General features: G+C 38.4%; 1 protein-coding gene and 1 long non-coding RNA gene across 2 annotated transcripts in view; both read right to left on the bottom strand.

Moving 5' to 3' along the window:
• Window positions 1–24,413, bottom strand: part of LOC132489365 (uncharacterized) — a 269,560-nt gene that overhangs the window by 176,826 nt on the left and 68,321 nt on the right. The gene's annotated exons all lie outside the window — the stretch shown is intronic.
• LOC132489364 (large ribosomal subunit protein eL21-like) lies at window positions 19,583–20,106 on the bottom strand. The gene has a single exon (XM_060098276.1). The coding sequence runs from the start codon at window positions 20,084–20,086 to the stop codon at window positions 19,604–19,606; it is 483 nt and encodes a 160-aa protein (XP_059954259.1). The 5' UTR covers window positions 20,087–20,106; the 3' UTR covers window positions 19,583–19,603.

Below are 24,413 nucleotides of genomic sequence, written 5' to 3'. Positions count from 1 at the left end.
TGGAATTGCTCCTTACATGCTGTGGCATGTACCTTGGAGACCTGGGTTTAGATTCCATACTTCTACTTACTAGCTGTGTGACTTGATAAGATATTTCATCTAAGTTTATCTTCTCATCTGAACAGTGGAGGTTATTCCTACCTCACAAGGTTGTTTGGGTAATGAAATGAGATAATATAAGGAAAGTGATAGCTCATAGTTGATGTTCACTTACAAATCTCATCTACATGACGTTTCCCTCTTAATTACCTATTTTAATTACAAAAATCTAAATGCTATGATCCAAACCATTTGCCCTGAAACATATAATTACCAATGCAAAGTCAAGGCTACCACTAGCCTGTAAATGAAGAACTTGGTAATTGCTCCTTCTCCTGCCCTAGCCATCAGTTACCTCATCACACAAAGCTTCTCCAATGTACCTGTCCATAACTATCTCAAAACCTAGGACGTCTACTCACAAATGTATTACAAAGAACAGAGCTAATTTTTTTTTTAAGAACAGAGCTAATTTTAATGTTCAACCAAGGCAGTAGCAAAAGGCCAGAATCCCTGTTCCTTTCCTAAATAGTGTGCCTTGTAGCATCCTATAATGTCATCTTATAGGTAGTTGCCTATCCATGTGTGCATACCACTGGCTTTGAACCAGTATGTGTGTATACAATTAATTTTGTCTTTAGATTGAATCCTTCCTGATCTTGTTCTAATAGGCTGAAACCAGATAAATAAATGATGAACAAAGCTGATTATAAATGTGTGGACGAAAATGGATTACTAAAACATATTAGAATTACAAGATTTCAGACCCAGTAGTTTTGTTTTGTTTTGTTTTGCTTTGTTTTTTAATGGTTTAATGGATGGGGGATCTTACACGTCTGAAGCAAGGTCCTGAAGCAACAACCCAATGTGTGCAGCTGATCGCAGGGCAGGACATGGCAGCAAGCTTCCCTTTGGGGGCAGGGGGAGGCTACCAGTTATAGGGGGAACTGAGGGCAGGTTGGCTCGTTGGTTGCCAGCAGAGGAGCACATCCCTCATCAACCCTTTGATAAGCTATATAGTGGTTAAAGTTAGAAAAATCATTAGCTGGGGCCTGGGGTAAGCATGTAGGAAGGGCAGTTAGGCTAGTGAAGCAAGCACTGGTTGAGCTTTGCAGACAGAGTAGTTCTTTTTTTTTTTTTTTTTTTGCTTTATAACAAATTTAATCAGTTATACATATACATATGTTCCCATATCCCCTCCCTTTTGCGTCTCCCTCCCACCCTCCCTATCCCACCCCTCCAGGCGGTCACAAAGCACTGAGCTGATCTCCCTGTGCTATGCGGCTGCTTCCCACTAGCTATCTACCTTACGTTTGGTAGTGTATATATGTCCATGCCGCTCTTTCACTTTGTCACAGCTTACCCTTCCCCCTCCCCATATCCTCAAGTCCATTCTCTAGTAGGTCTGTGTCTTTATTCCTATCTTACCCCTATGTTCTTCATGACATTTTTTTTTTCTTAAATTCCATATATATGTGTCAGCATACAGTATTTGTCTTTCTCTTTCTGATTTACTTCACTCTGTATGACAGACTCTAGGTCCATCCACCTCATTACAAATAGCTCAATTTCATTTCTTTTTATGGCTGAGTAATATTCCATTGTATATATGTGCCACATCTTCTTTATCCATTCATCCGATGATGGACACTTAGGTTGTTTCCATCTCCGGGCTATTGTAAATAGGGCTGCTATGAACATTTTGGTACATGTCTCTTTTTGAATTATGGTTTTCTCAGGGTATATGCCCAGTAGTGGGATTGCTGGGTCATATGGTAGTTCTATTTGTAGTTTTTTAAGGAACCTCCATACTGTTCTCCATAGTGGCTGTACCAATTCACATTCCCACCAGCAGTGCAAGAGTGTTCCCTTTTCTCCACACCCTCTCCAGCATTTATTGTTTCTAGATTTTTTGATGATGGCCATTCTGACTGGTGTGAGATGATATCTCATTGTAGTTTTGATTTGCATTTCTCTAATGAGTAAAGATGTTGAGCATCCTTTCATGTGTTTGTTGGCAGTCTGTATATCTTCTGTGGAGAAATGTCTATTTAGGTCTTCTGCCCATTTTTGGATTGGGTTGTTTGTGTTCTTGTTATTGAGCTGCATGAGCTGTTTATAAATTTTGGAGATTAATCCTTTGTCAGTTGCTTCATTTGCAAATATTTTCTCCCATTCTGAGGGTTGTCTTTTGGTCTTGTTTATGGTTTCCTTTGCTGTGCAAAAGATTTTAAGTTTCATTAGGTCCCATGTGTTTATTTTTGTCTTTATTTCCATTTCTCTAGGAGATGGGTCAAAAAGGATCTTGCTGTGATTTATGTCATAGAGTGTTCTGCCTATGTTTTCCTCTAAGAGTTTTATAGTGTCTGGCCTTACATTTAGGTCTTTAATCCATTTTGAGCTTATTTTTGTGTATGGTGTTAGGGAGTGATCTAATCTCATACTTTTACATGTCCCTATCCAGTTTTCCCAGAACCACTTATTAAAGAGACTGTCCTTTCTCCACTGTACATTCCTGCCTCCTTTATCAAAGATAAGGTGACCATATGTCCGTGGGTTTATCTCTGGGCTTTCTATTCTGTTCCATTGATCTATCTTTCTGTTTTTGTGCCAGTACCACACTGTCTTGATTACTGTAGCTTTGTAAGTAGTTCTTATTTATTTATTTACACAGCCAAAATGGTAGGCATGTCTTTGTTATTTCTTAAAGCACATAGGAAGTGAGAAGAAAGATGAAGAGGAAAGGACTTCTAGAATCTTTCTATATTTTTCTGAGCTCACTAGCATAAATAGCCTAACTTACTCATCCATAGATGAGACTTTCTCTTGCAGAATTTGCATGCATCCTGAGGTATGACTGAAAATTATGAGTTGACAATGAGACTTTAAACTTTGACTAATGCCCTTTGGTTTTGTTATTGTTTTTGTTATTTGTCTTGTTATTGTTTTTGTCCTAAGTTTCAAAGATAAAGTTGGAAGATACATCTCTAGAGCTTTCTCTCTTGGAATTCCAAGGAAATATTAAAAAATTGCTTTACTATTCTTGAGGAATAATAATAACATTGATGTAGGCACCATGAATAGAATCATTTATTGATAGAATATTGTAGACATGAGGAAATTTTATTTATTCTTCTAACATATCTTATCCTGAAGTGTTATCTTTATGATGACAACATTATTAAAACATGAAATATTTGGGGGTTTGTTTTCCTGATATATGCATGTATGCATATGTGCAGGAGGGAGTGGGCAGGTGATATATGAGAAGAGGGCCTGCTGATTAAGGAACCATACCTGATGCCAAATGACCAGTATACCTGATCCTCCCTATCTGCTCCTCATACCCCAAATTAACCAGTTGCCATGGCATTCATAGACATAGCTCAAGATAATCAAAGATTTCCCATTGGTCTGTCACTATGATGTGTTTAAAATTCAAGTCTCTCTAGGTCACATTTAATAGCCTAAATAAAGACAAAAAAATGAAGTTTTACTGCTATTTAAAATAAATCACAGTAAATGAAAAAAAATTGTCAAAATAACAATATTGTCCTAATATAAACCTACGGTACATGGGAATCTGAGTCAGGGCAGCGCAATAATCTTAACACAGCAGTGCAGGGCCCACCAGTTACACACATATGGCCCACCAGCCTATTTGCTTTTGCTGACCCTTTGAAGACAACACACATGCCACAACTGGTTGGAAGATCAGAATTGAAGGCAGAGACCTGAAATTTAGATTTTGTTAAAGAGGGTGTTTCCTGAAACATACTTACCTCTCAGGCTTACATTAGGTCTTTACATTTTATAAGGCATAATTTGAAAATTTCTGGCACACCCAGACATGGGGCCAGAAGACAATGAAGTTATTCATTACTTTTGGCATGAATCCATCTGTTCCTAGAAGAATCTTAAATTGTCATTGATTTTATAACATTTTCAGCTTGAAAACACATACATCTATGTAAGTCAATGAGTTCTTTTTGTACTCCTGTATTCTATTCCAAACTCAGCCACAAAAGTAAACTTTTGGCAAAAATGGTTCAGGTTCAGCAAAATACCAAATAGGATTTGCCAAACATTATTTTCCCTTACATTTTAAGGCCCTCCCTGCTCATTCTGGGGAAAACACAACCCACATATCTCTAATTCATTTATATTTAATAAAGTGAAATATTTTGTCAGTGGTCTGCTGTCCAAAAGGGCTTTGGAGGTTCTTGAACAGTCTTCTCCTTGTCTTTCATGTCTCCACTGATCTGATTCCAAAAGACATTTTCTAACTAGTGATGCTTAAATAGTAAAAGATTCCTTTTAGTTTGAAACCTGGTAAAATGTGCATTTTTTTTCTCACTTTTTATCAAAGTTCTTATGACCTGATCTTTTAAATATAGTTTTCAAATATTTAACACAACCTTACTGAGTTATATGTTTTGTTTTGTTTTCTTTCTCTTTGTGGTACGTAGGCCTGTCACTGCTGTGGCTTCTCCCTCTGCAGAGTACAGGCTCCGGATGCGCAGGCTCAGTGGCCATGGGTCACGGGCCTAGCCGCTCCACGGCATGTGGGATCCTCCCAGACCAGGGTACGAACCCGTGTCCCTTGGCATTGGCAGGCAGACTCTCAACCACTGCGTCACCAGGGAAGCCCCAGTTATATGTTTTCTTTTCTTTTTTTAACATTAAAACAGAAAAAAAAAAAAAAGAACTCTGAATATGGTAAAGTACTTTGCAGCTTGCCAGTTTGTGTCAGAATGAAGATTAAATAATCACCACCTTGTTCTTTTTGCTATTTGACTCTACTTTAAATAATTTAATGTAGATTAATACAGTCTCTTTTTCTGTAAGCAGCACCCAAACCACGATGTGTCTTTTCCCATATTTAATATTAATATATATTATTTAATATGGAAGAGTTGGCTTTTCCTGACCACTCTTACCACCACAGTCATACATACCCAATCCCTATTATCCATATTTTATTTTCATTTGAAAATAATGCAACACATCTGCTGCAATCATGGAAAAAACAAAAAAATATGTAAATTCTGGGGAAGTCAGACATGTTGATGACAGTCTGCAGCCTGATACATTTGAAAAGACTATGCAAGATGCAAAGGAAATTTCATGAAATAATAAACCACAAAAGAGTGCTATATGTGAAGAACAGCCATGGAGCAATAGAGTTGGAGTGCTACAGCATGATGACAGAGACTATTTTCCAGAGAAGTAGATTCCCTAACCTCAATCTTGATGTCAAATGGACTAACAAAACGCAGTCAAAATATTTTTTTCTCTAAGCTAAATATCTCATATTATTATTAAATTATTTTATTTCATCAAGTTATCTGTAAACATTCAATCAGCTGGATTCCAAGCTCTCCTATAGCAGTGGGTTCCAGTTTTGAAAATCATCAATAAACCATAGGACCTTTGGAAGAGGATATAGACAGAGACATTGAGGAACACTTCATAATGGAATTGACTGGAGAGCATAGCACATTATTGGGTAATTGCATAGGTGTTCCTGTGTTTAAAACCTTCCTCTACCATTTACTATCCATTCTCTTTGGATAAGTTACCTAACTTATCTGTGCCTCAGTTTACTCAAATAAAAGAGATTATAAGTAGTACTTACTTGATATAGCTGTTGTAGAATTTAGTAAAGTACTTCCTGTAAAGCAAGTATATCTCTCATAAATAGCTCATCCATGTCCCTCTCTACATCTTTCCAGAGCCCATTGCCTGCTTTGTCAATACTTGCTCAACTGAATCTTCAAAACCAGGCTACACATATATTTCCTCCTTGAAGAGCTCTGCAATCCATCTAGTTTAACTCCAATCTCTTCTACTCAATCTTACCTCAGGACTCCAGTAGTGATTAAACTATTGTTTTGGGAATTTATTGTTTTGAAATGATATCAGCACTTTATCTGTCTGATTTCTATCTCTCCAATTAGAAAGCCAGCTCTTGAGAGTAGAAATATTTTATATATTTATTTATTTATTTATTTATGTTTTTGAGGTACGTGGGCCTCTCACTGTTGTGGCCTCTCCCATTGTGGAGCACAGGCTCCAGACATGCAGGCTCAGCAGCCACGGCTCACGGGCCCAGCCACTCTGCGACATGTGGGATCTTTGTGGACCGGGGCACGAACCCATGTCCCCTGCATCGGCAGGCGGACTCTCAACCACTGCGCCACCAGAGAAGCCCTTATTTTGTTTTTTGCTCCATCTTATCTTCTTCTCTATACCATGTATACATACAGCAATATTCAAAATAATCTCTTTAGTTTATTCATTTCTTTAATGAAGAAGGAAATGTTACTTTAAAAAAAAGGATTTTTTTACTTGATTTTTTAAAACTGGTAACTACATGCAACTTAAAATGTAACCATTTTTAAGTGTACAGTTCAGTAGCATTAAGTATATTCACCCCGTTGCACAACCAATATCCAGATCCTTTTTGTCTTGTAAAACTGAAATTCTATACCCATCAAAACAAATCCCCATTTCTCTCTCTCCCCAGGTCTTGGCAATCACCATTCTATTTTCTGTTTCTTTGAGTTGGACTACTCTAGGTACCTCATATAAGTGGGATCGTACAGTATTTGTATTTTTGTGACTGGGTTATTTCACTTAGTATAACATCGTCAAGGTTCATCCATGTTGTAGCATATGTCAGAAAATCTTTCCTTCTTAAGGCTCAATAATATTCCATTGTGGGTATATACTACATTTTGTTTATCCACTTTTTCTATTGATACACTTTTGCTTACTTCCACATTTTGGCTATTGTGAATAATACTGCTAGGAACATGGGTATGCACATATATCTTTAACATCGGCTTTCAATTCTTTTGAATATATACCTGGAAGTAGATTGCTGTAAAAGAATTTTGATATCTAATAAATGAAGATATTTTTACTGCAGTTAAAGAAATGATTGATACCTTATTTATTAATTCCATAAATAGTTATTGAATATCAGATACTGCACTAGGTCCAGGGGTGAGGGGGGCATGCAAAGATCAACAAGTCATGGTCTGTACCTTAGGAAGCTCATTCACATGATTTCAACGTCCTGTTGTATTAACAATAATAAAATGTATGTGAGTCCTAAGAAGGGAGAAAAGGCTTCATCCAGGAGGTAATCTTTGGGCTGATTCTCAAGTCAAAAGTAGAAATTTACTAGGTAGAGGATAAAGGAAAGGCATTCTAGGGAAAAGAAACAACAGGTACAAAAGCACTAGCTGTGGGGAGGGGTCGGGAAGATGGTGGAAGAGTAAGACACGGAGATTACCTTCCTCCCCACAGATACGTCAGAAATACATCTACAGGGCTTCCCTGGTGGTGCAGTGGTTGAGAGCCCGCCTACCGATGCAGGGGACACGGGTTCGTGCCCCGGTCCGGGAAGATCCCACATGCCGTGGAGCGGCTGGGCCCGTGAGCCATGGCTGTTGAGCCTGTGCATCCGGAGCCTGTGCTCCGCAATGGGAGAGGCCGCAACAGTGAGAGGCCTGCGTACCAAAAAAAAAAAAAAAAAAAAAAAAGAAATACATCTACATGTGGAACTGCTCCTATAGAACACCCACTGAACGCTGGCAGAAGACCTCAGACCTACCAAAAGGCAAGAAAGTCCCCACGTACCTGCAGGGCAGGGCAAAAGAAAAAAGAATAAACAGAAACAAAAGAATAGGGATGGGACCTGCACCAGTGGAAGGGAGCCGTGAAGGAGGAAAGGTTTCCACACACTAGAAGCCCCTTCACGGGCGGAGACTGCGGGTGGCGGAGGGGGAAAGCTTTGGAGCCACGAAGGAGAGCACAGCAACAGGGGTGCAGAGGGCAAAGCAGAGCGATTCCTGCACAGAGGATAGGTGCCAACCAGCACTCACCAGCCCGAGAGGCTTGTCTGCTCACCCACCGGGGCAGGCGGGGCTGGGAGCTGAGGTTCGGGCTTTGGTCCCATCACAGGGAGAGGACTGGTAGCGTGAACACAACCTGCAGGGGGTTAGTGCACCACGGCTAGACAGGAGGGAGTCTGGGAAAAAGTCTGGAGCTGCCGAAGAGGCAAGAGACTTTTTCTTCCCTCTTTGATTTGTGGTGCACGAGGAGAGGGGATTAAGAACGCTGCTTAAAGGAGCTCCAGAGACGGGCACCAGCCATGGCTAACAGCGCAGATCCCAGAGACGGACATGAGATGCTAAGGCTGCTGCTGCCGCCACCAAGAAACCTGTGTGGGAGCACAGGTCACTCTCCACACCTCCCCTCCAGGGAGACTGTGCAGCCCGCCACTTCCAGGATCCCGTGATCCAGGGACAACTTCCCCAGGAGAACGCACGGTGTGCCTCAGGCTGGTGCAACGTCATGCTGGCCTCTGCCGCCGCAGGCTCGCCCCGCATCCATACCATTCCCTGCCCCCCACCTGAGTAAGCCAGAGCCCCTGAATCAGCTGCTCCTTTAACCCCGTCCTGTCTGAGCGAAGAACAGACACCCTCAGGCGACCTACATGCAGATGCGGGGCCAAATCCAAAGCTGAGCCCCCAGAGCTGTGGGAACAAACAAGAGAAAAGGAAATTTCTCCCAGCAGCCTCAGGAGCAGTGGATTAAAGTTCCACAATCAACCTGATGTACCCTGAATCTGTGGAATACCTGAATAGACAACGAATCATCCCAAATTGAGGAGGTGGACTTTGAGAGCAAGATATATTATTTTTTCCCCTTTTCCTCTTTTTGTGAGTGTGTATGTGTAGGCTTCTGTATGAGATTTTGTCTGTATAGCTTTGCTTTCACCATTTGTCCTAGGGTTCTGTCTGTCAGTTTCTTTTTTTTCTTTTACTTAAAATTTTTTTCTTAATAATTATTTTTTCTTTTCTATTTTAATAACTATATTTTATTTTATCCTCTTTCTTTTTTTATACTTTTTCTCTCTTTTATTCTGAGCCGTGTGGATGAAAGACTCTTGGTGCTCCAGCCAGAAGTCAGTGCTGTGCCTCTGAGGTGGGAGAGCCAACTTCAGGACACTGGTCCACAAGAGACCTCCCAGCTCCATGTAATATCAAACAGTGAAAATCTCTCACATATCTCCATCTCAACACCAAGACCCAGCTTCACTCAATGACCAGCAGGCTACAGTGCTGGACATCCTATGCCAAACAACCAGCAAGACAGGAACACAACCCCACCCATTAGCAGAGAGACTGCAATAAAATCATAATAAGTCCACAGACACCCCAAAACACACCACCAGACATGGACCAGACCACCAGACAGACAAGATACAACCTCATCCACCAGAACACAGGCACGCATCCCCTCAACCAGGAAGCCTACACAAGCCACTGAACCAACGTTAGCAACTGGGGACAGACACCAAAAACAACGGGAACTACGAACCTGCAGCCTGCAGAAAGGAGACCCCAAACACAGTAAGATAAGCAAAATGAACGGATAAGTGACCTGGAAGATAAAGTAGTGGAAATAACTACTGCACAGCAGAATAAAGAAAAAAGAATGAAAAGAACTGAGGACAGTCTCAGAGACCTCTAGCACAATATTAAACGCACCAACATTCAAATTATAGGGGTCCCAGAAGAAGAAGAGAAAAAGGAAGGGACTCAGAAAATATTTGAAGAGATTATAGTTGAAAACTTCCCTAATATGGGAAAGGAAATAGTTAATCAAGTCCAGGAAGCACAGAGGGTCACATACAGGATAAATCCAAGGACAAACATGCCAAAACACATATTAATCAAACTATCAAAAATTAAATACAAAGAAAACATATTAAAAGCAGCAAGGGAAAAACAACAAATAACACAAGGGAATCCCCATAAGGTTAACAGCTGAACTTTCAGCAGAAACTTTGCAAGCCAGAAGGGAGTGGCAGGACATATTTAAAGTGATGAAGGAGAAAAACCTACAACCAAGATTACTCTACCCAGCAAGGATCTCATTCAGATTTGATGGAGAAATTAAAACGTTTACAGACAAGCAAAAGCTGAGAGAGTTCAGCACCACCAAACCAGCTTTACAACAAATGCTAAAGGAACTTCTCTAGGCAAGAAACAGAAGGAAAAGACCTACAATAACAAATGCAAAACAATTAAGAAAATGGGAATAGGAACATACATATTGATAATTACCTTAAATGTAAATGGATTAAAGGCTCCCACCAAAAGACACAGACTGACTGAATGGATACAAAAACAAGACCCGTATATATGCTGTCTACAAGAGACCCACTTCAGACCTAGGGACACATTCAGACTGAAAGTGAGGGGATGGAAAAATATATTCCATGCAAATGGAAATCAAAAGAAAGCTGGAGTAGCAATTCTCATATCAGACAAAAGAGACTTTAAAATAAAGACTACTACAAGAGACAAACAAGGACACTACATAATGATCAAGGAATCGATCCAAGAAGAATTGTAAATATTTATGCACCAAACATAGGAGCACCTCAATACCTAAGGCAAATACTAACAGCCATAAAAGGGGGAATCGACAGTGACACATTCATAGCAGGGGACTTTAACACCCCACTTTCACGAATGGACAGATCATCCAAAATGAAAATAAAGAAAGAAACACAAGCTTTAAATGATACATTAAACAAGACGGACTAAATTGATATTTATAGGACATTCCATCCAAAAACAACAGATTACACTTTCTTCTCAAGTGCTCATGGAACATTCTCCAGGATAGATTGTATCTTGGGTCACAAAGCAAGTCTTGGTAAATTTAAGAAAATTGAAATTGTATCAAGTATCTTTTCTGACCACAATGCTATGAGACTAGATATCAATTACAGGAAAAGATCTGTAAAAAATACAAACACATGGAGGGTAAACAATACACTACTTAATAACAAAATGATCACTGAAGAAATCAAACAGGAAATCAAAAAATACCTAGAAACAAATGACAATGGAGACACGACGACCCAAAACCTATGGGATGCAGCAAAAGCAGTTCTAAGAGGGAAGTTTATAGCAATACAATCCTACCTCAAAAACAAGAAACATCTCAAGTAAACAACCTAACCTTGCACCTAAAGCAATTAGAGAAAGAAGAACAAAAAAAAAACCCAAAGTTAGCAGAAGGAAAGAAATCATAAAGGTTGGATCAGAAATAAATGAAAAAGAAAGGAAGGACACGATAGCAAAGAACAATAAAACTAAAAGCTGGTTCTTTGAGAAGATAAACAAAATTGATAAACCATTAGCCAGACTCATCAAGAAAAAAGGGGAGAAGACTCAAGTCAATAGAATTAGAAATGAAAAAGGAGAAGTAACAACTGACACTGCAGAAATACAAAAGATCATGAGACATTACTACAAGCAACTCTATGCCAATAAAATGGACAACCTGGAAGAAATGGACAATTTCTTAGAAATGCACAACCTGCCAAGACTGACTCAGGAAGAAATAGAAAATATGAATAGACCAATCACAAGCACTGAAATTGAAACTGTGATTAAAAATCTTCCATCAAACAAAAGCCCAGGACCAGATGGCTTCACAGGCGAATTCTATCAAACATTTAGAGAAGAGCTAACACCCATCCTTCTCAAACTCTTCCAAACAATTTCAGAGGGAGGAACACTCCCAAACTCATTCTACGAGGCCACCATCACCTTGATACCAAAACCAGGCAAGGATGTCACAAAGAAAGAAAACTACAGGCCAATATCACTGATGAACATAGATGCAAAAATCCTCAACAAAATACTAGCAAACAGAATCCAACAGCACATTAAAAGGATCATACACCATGATCAAGTGGGGTTATTTCCAGGAATGCAAGGATTCTTCAATATACGCAAATCAATCAATGTGATACACCATATTAACAAGTTGAAGGAGAAAAACCATATGATCATCTCAATAGATGCAGAGAAAGCTTTCGACAAAATTCAACACCCATTTATGATAAAAACCCTGCAGAAAGTAGGCATAGAGGGATCTTTCCTCAACATAATAAAGGCCATATATGACAAACCCACAGCCAACATTGTCCTCAATGGTGAAAAACTGAAACCATTTCCACTAAGATCAGGAACAAGACAAGGCTGCCCACTCTCACCACTCTTATTCAACCTAGTTTTGGAAGTTTTAGCCACAGCAATCAGAGAAGAAAAGGAAATAAAAGGAATCCAAATCGGAAAAGAAGAAGTAAAGCTGTCACTGTTTGCAGATGACATGATACTATACATAGAGAATCCTAAAGATGCTACCGAAAAACTACTAGAGCTAATCAATGAATTTGGTAAAATAGCAGGATACAAAATTAATGTACAGAAATCTCTGGCATTCCTGTACACTAATGATGAAAAATCTGAAAATGAAATCAAGAAAACACTCCCATTTACCATTGCAACAAAAAGAATAAAATATCTAGGAATAAACCTACCTAAGGAGACAAAAGACCTGTATGCAGAAAATTATAAGACACTGATGAAAGAAATTAAAGATGATACAAATAGATGGAGAGATATACCATGCTCCTGGATTGGAAGAATCAATATTGTGAAAATGACTCTACTACCCAAAGCAATCTACAGATTCAATGCAATCCCTATCAAACTACCACTGGCATTTTTCACAGAACTAGAACAAAAAATTTCAAAATTTGTTTGGAAAAACAAAAGACCCCGAATAACCAAAGCAATCTTGAGAACGAAAAAAGGAGCTGGAGGAATCAAGCTCCCTGACTTCAGACTATACTACAAAGCTACAGTAATTAAGACTGTGTGGTACTGGCATAAAAACAGAAAAATAGATCAGTGGATCAGGATAGAAAGCCCAGAGATAAACCCACACACATATGGCCAACCTATCTTTTTTTTTTTTTTTTTTTTTTTTTTTAAATTAATTTCTGCTTTATAACAAAGTGAATCAGTCATACATATACATCTGTTCCCACATCCCCTCCCTCATGCATCTCCCTCCCTCCCACCCTCCCTATCCCTCCCCTCCAGGCAGTCACAAAGCACCGAGCTGATCTCCCTGTGCTCTGCGGCTGCTTCCCACTGTCTATCTAGCCTACGTTTGGTAGTGTATATATGTCCATGCCTCTCTTTCGCTTTGTCACAGCTTACCCTTCCCCCTCCCCATATCCTCAAGTCCATTCTCAAGTAGGTCTGTGTCTTTATTCCCGTTTTACCCCTAGGTTCTTCATGACATTTTTTTTTCTTATATTCCATATATATGTGTTAGCATACGGTATTTGTCTTTCTCTTTCTGACTTACTTCACTCTGTATGACAGACTCTAGGTCTATCCACCTCATTACAAATAGCTCAGTTTCGTTTCTTTTTATGGCTGAGTAATATTCCATTGTATATATGTGCCACATCTTCTTTATCCATTCATCCGATGATGGACACTTAGGTTGTTTCCAGCTCCGGGCTATTGTGAATAGAGCTGCAATGAACATTTTGGTACATGTCTCTTTTTGAATTATGGTTTTCTCAGGGTATATGCCTAGTAGTGGGATTGCTGGATCATATGGTAGTTCTATTTGTAGTTTTTTAAGGAACCTCCATACTGTTCTCCATAGTGGCTGTACCAATTCACATTCCCACCAGCAGTGCAAGAGTGTTCCCTTTTCTCCACACCCTCTCCAGCATTTATTGTTTCTAGATTTCTTGATGGTGGCCATTCTGACTGGTGTGAGATGATATCTCATTGTAGTTTTGATTTGCATTTCTCTAATGATTAATGATGTTGAGCATTCTTTCATGTGTTTGTTGGCAGTCTGTATATCTTCTTTGGAGAAATGCCTATTTAAGTCTTCTGCCCATTTTTGGATTGGGTTGTTTGTTTTTTTGCTATTGAGCTGCATGAGCTGTTTATAAATTTTGGAGATTAATCCTTTGTCAGTTGCTTCATTTGCAAATATTTTCTCCCATTCTGAGGGTTGTCTTTTGGTCTTGTTTATGGTTTCCTTTGCTGTGCAAAAGCTTTTCAGTTTCATTAGGTCCCATTTGTTTATCTTTGTTTTTATTTCCATTTCTCTAGGAGGTGGGTCCAAAAGGATCTTGCTGTGATTTATGTCATAGAGTGTTCTACCTATGTTTTCCTCTAAGAGTTTGATAGTTTCTGGCCTTACATTTAAGTCTTTAATCCATTTTGAGCTTATTTTTGTGTATGGTGTTAGGGAATGATCTAATCTCATACTTTTACATGTCCCTGTCCAGTTTTCCCAGCACCACTTATTGAAGAGGCTGTCCTTTCTCCACTGTACATTCCTGCCTCCTTTATCAAAGATAAGTTGGCCATATGTGCGTGGGTTTATCTCTGGGCTTTCTATCCTGATCCACTGATCTATCTTTCTGTTTTTATGCCAGTACCACACTGTCTTAATTACTGTAGCTTTGTAGTATAGTCTGAAGTCAGGGAGCCTGATTCCTCCAGCTCTTTTTTCGTTCTCAAGATTGCTTTGGCTATTCGGGGTCTTTTGTTTTTCCAAACAAATTTTGAAATTTTTTGTTCTAGTTCTGTGAAAAATGCCAGTGGTAGTTTGATAGGGATTGCATTGAATCTGTAGATTGCTTTGGGTAGTAGAGTCATTTTCACAATATTGATTCTTCCAATCCAGGAGCATGGTATATCTCTCCATCTGTTTATATCATCTTTAATTTCTTTCATCAGTGTCTTATAATTTTCTGCATACAGGTCTTTTGTCTCCTTAGGTAGGTTTATTCCTAGATATTTTATTCTTTTTGTTGCAATGGTAAATGGGAGTGTTTTCTTGATTTCATTTTCAGATTTTTCATCATTAGTGTACAGGAATGCCAGAGATTTCTGTACATTAATTTTGTAACCTGCTACTTTACCAAATTCATTGATTAGCTCTAGTAGTTTTTCGGTAGCATCTTTAGGATTCTCTATGTATAGTATCATGTCATCTGCAAACAATGACAGCTTTACTTCTTCTTTTCCGATTTGGATTCCTTTTATTTCCTTTTCTTCTCTGATTGCTGTGGCTAAAACTTCCAAAACTAGGTTGAATAAGAGTGGTGAGAGTGGGCAACCTTGTCTTGTTCCTGATCTTAGTGGAAATGGTTTCAGTTTTTCACCATTGAGGACAATGTTGGCTGTGGGTTTGTCATATATGGCCTTTATTATGTTGAGGAAAGTTCCCTCTATGCCTACTTTCTGCAGGGTTTTTATCATAAATGGGTGTTGAATTTTGTCAAAAGCTTTCTCTGCATCTATTGAGATGATCATATGGTTTTTCTCCTTCACTTTGTTAATATGGTGTATCACATTGATTGATTTGCGTATATTGAAGAATCCTTGCATTCCTGGGATAAACCCCACTTGATCATGGTGTATGATCCTTTTAATGTGCTGTTGGATTCTGTTTGCTAGTATTTTGTTGAGGATTTTTGCATCTATGTTCATCAGTGATATTGGCCTGTAGTTTTCTTTCTTTGTGACATCCTTGCCTGGTTTTGGTATCAAGGTGATGGTGGCCTCGTAGAATGAGTTTGGGAGTGTTCCTTCCTCTGAAATTGTTTGGAAGAGTTTGAGAAGGATGGGTGTTAGCTCTTCTCTAAATGTTTGATAGAATTCGCCTGTGAAGCCATCTGGTCCTGGGCTTTTGTTTGATGGAAGATTTTTAATCACAGTTTCAATTTCAGTGCTTGTGATTGGTCTATTCATATTTTCTATTTCTTCCTGAGTCAGTCTTGGCAGGTTGTGCATTTCTAAGAATTTGTCCATTTCTTCCAGGTTGTCCATTTTATTGGCATAGAGTTGCTTGTAGTAATCTCTCATGATCTTTTGTATTTCTGCAGTGTCAGTTGTTACTTCTCCTTTTTCATTTCTAATTCTATTGATTTGAGTCTTCTCCCTTCTTTTCTTGATGAGTCTGGCTAATGGTTTGTCAATTTTGTTTATCTTCTCAAAGAACCAGCTTTTAGTTTGGTTGATCTTTGCTATCGTTTCCTTCATTTCTTTTTCATTTATTTCTGATTTGATCTTTATGATTTCTTTCCTTCTGCTAGCTTTGGGGGTTTTTTGTTCTTCTTTCTCTAATTGCTTTAGGTGCAGGGTCAGGTTGTTTACTCGAAATGTTTCCTGTTTCTTAAGGTGGGATTGTATTCCAACTTATCTTTGATAAAGGAGGCAGGAATGTACAGTGGAGAAAGGACAGCCTCTTCAATAAGTGGTGCTGGGAAAACTGGACAGGGACATGTAAAAGTATGAGAATAGATCATTCCCTAACACCATACACAAAAATAAGCTCAAAATGGAGTAAAGACTTCAATGTAAGGCCAGAAACTATCAAACTCTTAGAGGAAAACATAGGCAGAACACTCTATGACATAAATCACAGCAAGATCCTTTTGGACCCACCTCCTAGAGAAATGGAAATAAAAACAAAGATAAACACATGGGACCTAATGAAACTGAAAAGCTTTTGCACAGCAAAGGAAACCATAAACAAGACCAAAAGACAACCCTCAGAATGGGAGAAAATATTTGCAAATGAAGCAACTGACAAAGAATTAATCTCCAAAATTTATAAACAGCTCATGCAGCTCAATAGCAAAAAAACAAACAACCCAATCCAAAAATGGGCAGAAGACTTAAATAGGCATTTCTCCAAAGAAGATATACAGACTGCCAACAAACACATGAAAGAATGCTCAACATCATTAATCATTAGAGAAATGCAAATCAAAACTACAATGAGATATCATCTCACACCAGTCAGAATGGCCATCATCAAGAAATCTAGAAACAATAAATGCTGGAGAGGGTGTGGAGAAAAGGGAACACTCTTGCACTGCTGGTGGGAATGTGAATTGGTACAGCCACTATGGAGAACAGTATGGAGGTTCCTTAAAAAACTACAAATAGAACTACCATATGATCCAGCAATCCCACTACTAGGCATATACCCTGAGAAAACCATAATTCAAAAAGAGACATGTACCAAAATGTTCATTGCAGCTCTATTCACAATAGCCCGGAGCTGGAAACAACCTAAGTGTCCATCATCGGATGAATGGATAAAGAAGATGTGGCACATATATACAATGGAATATTACTCAGCCATAAAAAGAAACGAAACTGAGCTATTTGTAATGAGGTGGATAGACCTAGAGTCTGTCATACAGAGTGAAGTAAGTCAGAAAGAGAAAGACAAATACCGTATGCTAACACATATATATGGAATATAAGAAAAAAAATGTCATGAAGAACCTAGGGGTAAAACGGGAATAAAGACACAGACCTACTTGAGAATGGACTTGAGGATATTGGGAGGGAGAAGGGTAAGCTGTGACAAAGCGAAAGAGAGGCATGGACATATATACACTACCAAACGTAGGGTAGATAGATAGTGGGAAGCAGCCGCAGAGCACAGGGAGATCACCTCGGTGCTTTGTGACCGCCTGGAGGGGAGGGATGGGGAGGGTGGGAGGGAGGGAGATGCATGAGGGAGGGGATGTGGGAACAGATGTATATGTATGACTGATTCACTTTGTTATAAAGCAGAAACTAATAAAAAAAATAGAAAAAAAAATACCTAGAAACAAATGACAATGGAGACACGACGACCCAAAACCTATGGGATGCAGCAAAAGCAGTTCTAAGAGGGAAGTTTATAGCAATACAATCCTACCTCAAAAACAAGAAACATCTCAAGTAAACAACCTAACCTTGCACCTAAAGCAATTAGAGAAAGAAGAACAAAAAAAAACCCCAAAGTTAGCAGAAGGAAAGAAATCATAAAGGTTGGATCAGAAATAAATGAAAAAGAAAGGAAGGACACGATAGCAAAGAACAATAAAACTAAAAGCTGGTTCTTTGAGAAGATAAACAAAATTGATAAACCATTAGCCAGACTCATCAAGAAAAAAGGGGAGAAGACTCAAGTCAATAGAATTAGAAATGAAAAAGGAGAAGTAACAACTGACACTGCAGAAATACAAAAGATCATGAGACATTACTACAAGCAACTCTATGCCAATAAAATGGACAACCTGGAAGAAATGGACAAATTCTTAGAAATGCACAACCTGCCAAGACTGACTCAGGAAGAAATAGAAAATATGAATAGACCAATCACAAGCACTGAAATTGAAACTGTGATAAAAGATCTTCCAACAAACAAAAGCCCAGGACCAGATGGCTTCACAGGGGACTTCTATCAAACATTTAGAGAAGAGCTAACACCCATCCTTCTCAAACTCTTCCAAACAATTTCAGAGGAAGGAACACTCCCAAACTCATTCTACGAGGCCACCATCACCTTGATACCAAAACCAGGCAAGGATGTCACAAAGAAAGAAAACTACAGGCCAATATCACTGATGAACATAGATGCAAAAATCCTCAACAAAATACTAGCAAACAGAATCCAACAGCACATTAAAAGGATCATACACCATGATCAAGTGGGGTTTATTCCAGGAATGCAAGGATTCTTCAATATACGCAAATCAATCAACGTGATACACCATATTATCAAATTGGAGGAGAAAAACCATATGATCATCTCAATAGATGCAGAGAAAGCTTTTAACAAAATTCAACACCGATTTATGATAAAAACCCTGCAGAAAGTAGGCATAGAGGGAATTTTCCTCAACATAATAAAGGCCATTTATGACAAATCCACAGACAACATCATCCTCATTGGTGAAAAATTGAAACCATTTCCACTAAGATCAGGAACAAGACAAGGTTGCCCACTCTCACCACTCTTATTCAACTTAGTTTTGGAAGTTTTAGCCACAGCAATCAGAGAAGAAAAAGAAAGAAAAGGAATCCAAATCGGAAAAGAAGAAGTAAAGCTGTCACTGTTTGCAGATGACACGATACTATACATAGAGAATCCCAAAGATGCTACCAGAAAACTACTAGAGCTAATCAATGAATTTGGTAAAATAGCAGGATACAAAATTAATGCACAGAAATCTCTGGCATTCCTGTACACTAACGATGAAAAGTCTGAAAGCGAAATCAAGAAAACACTCCCATTTACCATTGCAACAAAAAGAATAAAATATCTAGGAATAAACCTACCTAAGGAGACAAAAGACCTGTATGCAGAAAATTATAAGACACTGATGAAAGAAATTAAAGATGATACAAATAGATGCAGAGATATACCATGCTCCTGGATTGGAAGAATCAATATTGTGAAAATGACTCTACTACCCAAAGCAATCTACAGATTCAATGCAATCCCTATCAAACTACCACTGGCATTTTTCACAGAACTAGAACAAAAAATTTCACAATTTGTATGGAAACATAAAAGACCCTGAGTAGCCAAAGCAATCTTTTTTTTTTTTTTTTTGTAAGTAATATCTAGCAGTTTATTAACCAATGGAGTATACTGCACAACCAACTACCTCACATCTTTCAGGAACAAAAACCACTAAATTTGAAAAGTAAAAAGATGTCACCCACTGAATTCAGACACAATTAAAATGTGCTTTAAATATTTGTTTGGGTAAGGGGGTCACACGCTGCTACTCAATTAAGAGAAACATTTATACAGGCCAGGTCTTTTATTTTCTTTACACCCATCATGCCATGAATTCATAGGGAATGGGCTCCAACAGTTCAGGCTCCTTTCCATTGGTTCTCACTAAGTGTGCTTCTCTGGGTGGAGCAGGCTGGCGCTTCAGTTGAACCCAAGTACCTTTCTCTTTGGTTTCCTTCTTTTTCTGATCATTTTCCTTCACCTGTTTCAGGAAGCTATCCTGGCTCTTAGAGTGCTTAATATGCTCGATACGCACATTAATTCTCTTGGCAAGAATCTTGCCCTTAACTTGTTTGTTTACAATGATGCCAACAGCATGCTGGGTAACATTGTAGACTCTCCCAGTTTTGCCATGGTAACATTTGTGGGGCATTCCTTTTTGAACAGTGCCCATTCCCTTGATATCTACAATATCACCTTTCTTGTAGATTCGCATGTATGTGGCCAAAGGAACAACTCCATGTTTTCTAAAAGGCCTAGAGAACATGTATCGGGTGCCCCTCCTCTTTCCCTTTGTGTTGGTCATTTTGGCGAATTACTGGAAGATGGTGGTTCTGGCCGAAAAGAAGCCCAAAGCAATCTTGAGAATGAAAAATGGAGCTGGAGGAATCAGGCTCCCTGACTTCAGACTATATTACAAAGCTACAGTAATCAAGACAGTATGGTACTGGCACAAAAAAAGAAAGATAGATCAATGGAACAGGATAGAAAGCCCAGAGATAAACCCACACACATATGGTTACCTTATCTTTGATAAAAGAGGCAAGAATATCCAGTGGAGAAAGACAGCCTCTTCAATAAGTGGTGCTTGTAAAACTGGACAGGTACATGTAAAAGTATGAGATTAGATCACTCCCTAACACCATACACATAAATAAGCTCAAAATGGATTAAAGACCTAAATGTACGGCCAGATACTATCAAACTATTAGAGGAAAACATAGGCAGAACACTCTATGACATAAATCACAGAAGGATCCTTTTTGACCCACCTCCTAGAGAAATGGAAATAAAAACAAAAATAAACAAATGGGACCTAATGAAACTTCAGAGCTTTTGCACAGCAAAGGAAACCATAAACAAGACCAAAAGACAACCCTGAGAATGGGAGAAAATATTTGCAAATGAAGCAACTGACAAAGGATTAACCTTCAAAATTTACAAGTGGCTCATGCAGCTCAATAATGAAAAAACAAACAGTCCAATCCAAAAATGGGCAGAAGTCCTGAATAGACATTTCTCCAAGGAAGATATACAGATTGCCAACAAAAACATGAAAGAATGCTCAACATCATTAATCATTAGAGAAATGAAAATCAAAACTACAATGAGATATCATCTCACACTGGTCAGAATGGCCATCTTCAAATAATCTAGAAACAATAAATGTTGGAGAGGGTGTGGAGTAGAGTGAACACTCTTGTACTGCTGGTGGGAATGTAAATTGATACAGCCACTATGGAGAACAGTATGCAGGTTCCTTAAAAAACTACAAATAGAACTACCATACAACCCAGTAATCCCACTACTGGGCATATACCCTGAGAAAACCATAATTCAAAAAGAGTCATGTACCAAAATGTCATTGCAGCTCTATTTACAATAGCCAGGACGTGGAAGCAACCTAAGTGTCTATCAACAGATGAATGGATAAAGAAGATGTGGCACATATATACAATGGAATATTACTCAGCCTTAAAAAGAAATGAAATTCAGTTAGTTGTAGTGAGGTGGATGGACCTAGAGTCTGTCATACAGAGTGAAGTAAGCCAGAAAGAGAAAAACAAATACTGTATGCTAACACATATATATGGAATTTAAGAAAAAAAATATCATGAAGAACCTAGGGGTAAGACAGGAATAAAGACACAGATCTACTAGAGGATGGACTTGAGGATATGGGGAGGGGGAAGGGTAAGCTGGGACAAAGTGAGAGAGTGGTATGGACATATATACACTACCAAACGTAAAATAGATACTAGTGGGAAGCAGCCGCATAGCACAGGGAGATCAGCTTGGTGGTTTGTGACCACCTAGAGGGGTGGGATAGGGAGGGTGGGAGGGAGGGAGATGCAAGAGGGAAGAGATATGGGAACAGATGTATATGTATGACTGATTCACTTTGTTATAAAGCAGTAACTAACACACCATTGTAAAGCAATTATACTCCAATAAAGATGTTAAAAAATAAACAAAAAACAAAACAAAACAACAATAAGAAAACACTAGCTGTGAAAGAACACACCACATTGAGGAAATCTCGAGGTTGCTATGGATGGAATATAGGCCATGTGGTGGGGACAAGGGACTAAAACATGAGGCTGAGGCCAAATGTAACTCTGATTGTGAAGGACACTGGATGACAAAGTAAGAGTTCAAAATTTAACTTCTAGGCGAAGGAGCTCCAAGAGGAGTCGGTTAGGAGAGAATGCTGATTTGAATTGCTTCTGGGAAGATCAAGGGCAGTATGAAGATGATGCCAGAGATAGTGGATAAGAGGCCATTGAAACAGTGCAGGCAAAAAAATAATAATGTCCATCTTTCTGTTTGGTTATTTTTGGCAAAAGTGACTACTGAAAAGGGTTTAGAGGCAGAAAACCAGAGACTGAGGCCTTGCTTTTCACTTATTAGCTGTCACTTAAACTTCTCTGAGTTTTCAGATCCTATTTATAAAATATGAACAATAATACCTGGAGAATTATGAGGATCGAGCAAAGGCATGCATATGAATGCACTTTGTAAACTGCCAACATTCTGTGCAAATGTAAAGTAATATCAATATTATCATTATATACTCATCAACCTGATAGTTTATTCAAAACAATGCATTTTTAAGTGTATTTTCCAACTAACAAGGTATCCTATTTTCAGTAATAACACAGGTTGAATAAATCAAATCTCATTAAATAGAAGTAAATTTTTTCCAGTCTCTTGCATTTAATATAAATGATGTAAAATAGTGTGGTAGAAAATAAAATGGGTCTGACTAATTATTTCTGATCTACTTGAATTCATTTTTGCCCATGTTTTCTCCAAGTTACATGATCCTTTTACTATCAGTGAAGACTGCAAGTTTCAGATGTGTATACAACCCCCAAAAGTTCTTGTTTAACCTCGCAGTTTTCTTAGCCACACACACACAAAGATAGAAATAGGGAACATTTGTCAAGATGATTTGATATTGTGCAGATGGGCATTATATAAATGCAGATACTGTTGGGATATTTAAAGTACTGTCAATGAAAAGGAGGACATTTTAGTTTCGAACTGACAGACTCTAGACACAATGATGATAATAGGAGTTAGCAAGACTGTCCATTTATTCCATGCATTAGCAGCTCTGAGTTGTACATTTCCCAGCTACACCATGAGAGGAAGTCATGGCAGGCCTTGAAGGTTCTTCCCCACCCCACCCCACCCCCCCCGAGAAGAGATAGAAAGAAAATAGCAATTATTTTTTGAATCTATAATAAATTTGCTAAGAATTTGACTTGGAAAAGTAAAAATGGAATTGTGACTACCCTTCCTCTCATTCGTGAGGAGTCAGGAGGATAACTGTTAGAATGATTTGGACAGAAATTTTTAACTAAGCAAAAGGGTTACATGTCAATCAGAAAGTAAGTAATAGGTTGTTTGCATTGATTGGGTCATGTGTCAATATTTTTGGCACCTATAGTTTGAGCAAGACAGTAATCCTTTATATACAGGGTAAATTGCTTTGCATTTCAAATATGCCTTCAATTTAGGAGAGTAAGTGGTAATGAAGTTCAAAAGGTGGCATGTTGTACTTCATATTCAGTGATGGCTGCAAGTGTTTACTTAAGGGTCTACCATTAGAATCCTGCATGGATTTCTTTTACCAACTCTGTCTCTGGTTTAGTAGAGCTGCTACCTACTATGCTATCAGCTCCAAATCAAAAACTTTCCTGCTGCCTCGGTTTCCTTTGTCATAACTGTATAATTTTTTTCTTTCAAACACTGTAAGCTGATTATCAATTTTTAACCCCCAAATAATAGTTGGTATTTTATTTACAATGTACACTCTATTTTTTCCATAATGGATCTGAGTCAGAATTACAGGAACATTTTAGTGCATATCTTCATAAATATTTGCACATTTCTGACTGCTTTCTCTCTCAGTGTTTACCTATCTATAAGGATATATTTCCTTCCTGTCTCCTGTCAGCCAGCCCCTTTGGCCATGTCAAGTTGGTTCCTACAGTTAGAAGAAATTAACAACAGCAATATAAATACACTTCTCTACCAAAGGACATTATTTGGTGGAGTAAATCCCAGTAGAATGATTCAGATAGTTTTTCCAAAGTTAAAAATGAACAATTAAGTGAGATTTTACAAGCTGGTAGAGATAGATAAGTCAAACTTAAGCAAAACCTAGAGCTCAGGCATAGCCATCCAGGAAAGGAGTGATAAATAAGAGAACCGCATGTAATAGCTGCTGGTCCAAGTCAGCAGGACATCTTCAACAAAAACGTGATCTTAAGACACACCAAATGAATGAATGAATGATAAGTGACCTCGGGCATCTAGAAGTTAATTAGTAGAGAAAACAAACAAACAAACAAAATATACTTTCTTTAAGCCATTCCATACTTCTGACAGTTTCAACTTCCTTAGTTAGTTTCTTTATTATTTTCCATAGCGTATAAAAGCACCTGGCTGATATGCAGAAAAAGAGAGAAAGTACATTTGTGGATGTATTTTTCTTTGTGTTAAGAGGCTATATATTTGTCATAGCAATATTCCCTATAAGCTATTTTTTAAACACAGATGAGAAGAAGAGCTTAGATTGTGGTGCCAAAACTAGAATAAGATGTGTGGTCACCTGCAAGGAG

The sequence above is a fragment of the Mesoplodon densirostris genome, chromosome 4 (assembly GCF_025265405.1).
Source record: "Mesoplodon densirostris isolate mMesDen1 chromosome 4, mMesDen1 primary haplotype, whole genome shotgun sequence".
Lineage (NCBI taxonomy): Eukaryota > Metazoa > Chordata > Mammalia > Artiodactyla > Ziphiidae > Mesoplodon > Mesoplodon densirostris.
This window is presented reverse-complemented; position numbering and strand designations above follow the sequence as displayed.